This window comes from Monodon monoceros, unplaced genomic scaffold (assembly GCF_005190385.1).
Source record: "Monodon monoceros isolate NGI ecotype Baffin Bay Population unplaced genomic scaffold, NGI_Narwhal_1 Super_Scaffold_22, whole genome shotgun sequence".
NCBI classification, from domain to species: Eukaryota; Metazoa; Chordata; class Mammalia; order Artiodactyla; family Monodontidae; genus Monodon; species Monodon monoceros.
In genome coordinates this window covers 17,269,355-17,270,738 of record NW_021703779.1, presented here as the reverse complement: position 1 = coordinate 17,270,738, position 1,384 = coordinate 17,269,355, and the positions used below count along the sequence as shown (strand labels likewise).

General features: G+C 35.3%; 1 protein-coding gene across 2 annotated transcripts in view; it reads left to right on the top strand.

Moving 5' to 3' along the window:
- The window catches only part of BCLAF3 (BCLAF1 and THRAP3 family member 3), an 80,211-nt gene that overhangs the window by 69,872 nt on the left and 8,955 nt on the right, over window positions 1–1,384 (top strand). For both annotated transcript variants that reach the window (XM_029240429.1, XM_029240428.1), the window contains exon 10: window positions 276–431. In XM_029240429.1, coding sequence (XP_029096262.1) covers window positions 276–431 — 156 coding nt within the window. The remainder of the gene's footprint in view (window positions 1–275; window positions 432–1,384) is intronic.

Here is a 1,384-nt window from a genome sequence, read left to right as displayed (position 1 = left end):
TTTTTTTTTTTGCGGTACGCGGGCCTCTCACTGTTGTGGCCTCTCCCTTTGCGGAGCACAGGCTCCGGACGCGCAGGCTCAGCGGCCATGGCTCACGGGCCCAGCCGCTCCGTGGCATGTGCGATCTTCCCGGACCGGGGCACTAACCCGTGTCCCCTGCATCGGCAGGCGGACTCTCAACCACTGCGCCACCAGGGAAGCCCTCCCCTTTCTTATACTAATAAAATAGACTTGGAAGCTATAGTTTTAACATTTAATTTTTTTTTCCTTTACAGACCAACTTTAGAGGTGGCACATTTCAGCCCCAGTATAAATCAGGCCTACTACAGAAGAGCTTGTGCATTCAGGCTAAATATCAGCGTTTACGGTTTGCTGGTCCAAGCGGATTTATCACTAATAAATTCAGAGAAAGATTACTGAGGAAAAAAAAGGTTAGTTGGATTATGATCATTTAAAAATGTTGACTGACTTTTGAACTCCTAAAGTATCTATGTTTAATAGATAAATTCAGTTTGTAATGTAATTTTGACTTAAGAAACAACCTAGATATCAATGTTCTTATTGCATGATAATTGAAGAATGCCTTAGCTATTATACCTCAAATACTTTGAATATGCTAGCTGTTTGAACTTTTTACTTTAGAATTTCTGTTGTATGGTTAGTCTTTGAAATGGAAAATCAGGTAAAGTCTTTTAGCTGATATATTTTAGCCTGATACAATGTGAATTTTCTAGGCACCAAAAAATATTGAACTGAGTACATAAAAAGGGTACATAATTGCAAAATACACTAACTTTTCTTTTTTTCCCATTCATTTATGTTTTTTAATTGTGATAAAATATATATACCATAAAATTTGCCATTTTAACCATCTCTGTACAATTCAGTGGCATTAATTACATTCATAGTGCTGTGCAACCGTCACTACTATATGCTAACTCTAACTATTAATAAAAAGTTTCATTACTTGATAATTTGGATTGCGTACTCTTTGAGTTGTGGATTGATTTTATTTAAATTCACCATGTTGGTATTTGAAAATGCAGCATAAATATCATATAAAAGTAACGTCTGCAAATTACATTTTAAATGAGAACAATAGCATTACATCTGTTGAGGCATGTTTGTCAATGTTTGACTCATTTTTGTTAATAATTTGGGGCTAATATTTTCTTCTGAGTAGATGATGTATATCTAGTGTTGCTATCAAATAATCTAATTGTGGTTTTATACATTTTCTAACCTTCAGTGTTCCCATAAGTATTCATGCTTGTGAAGACTTTACACTGAGCTTACTTGGTGATTTTAGTAAAACTTATTTTTCAAAAGATGGACCAGTAGAATGGAGTTGACAACTGATTTTTTTTTGAAGTTTTAGCGTTGA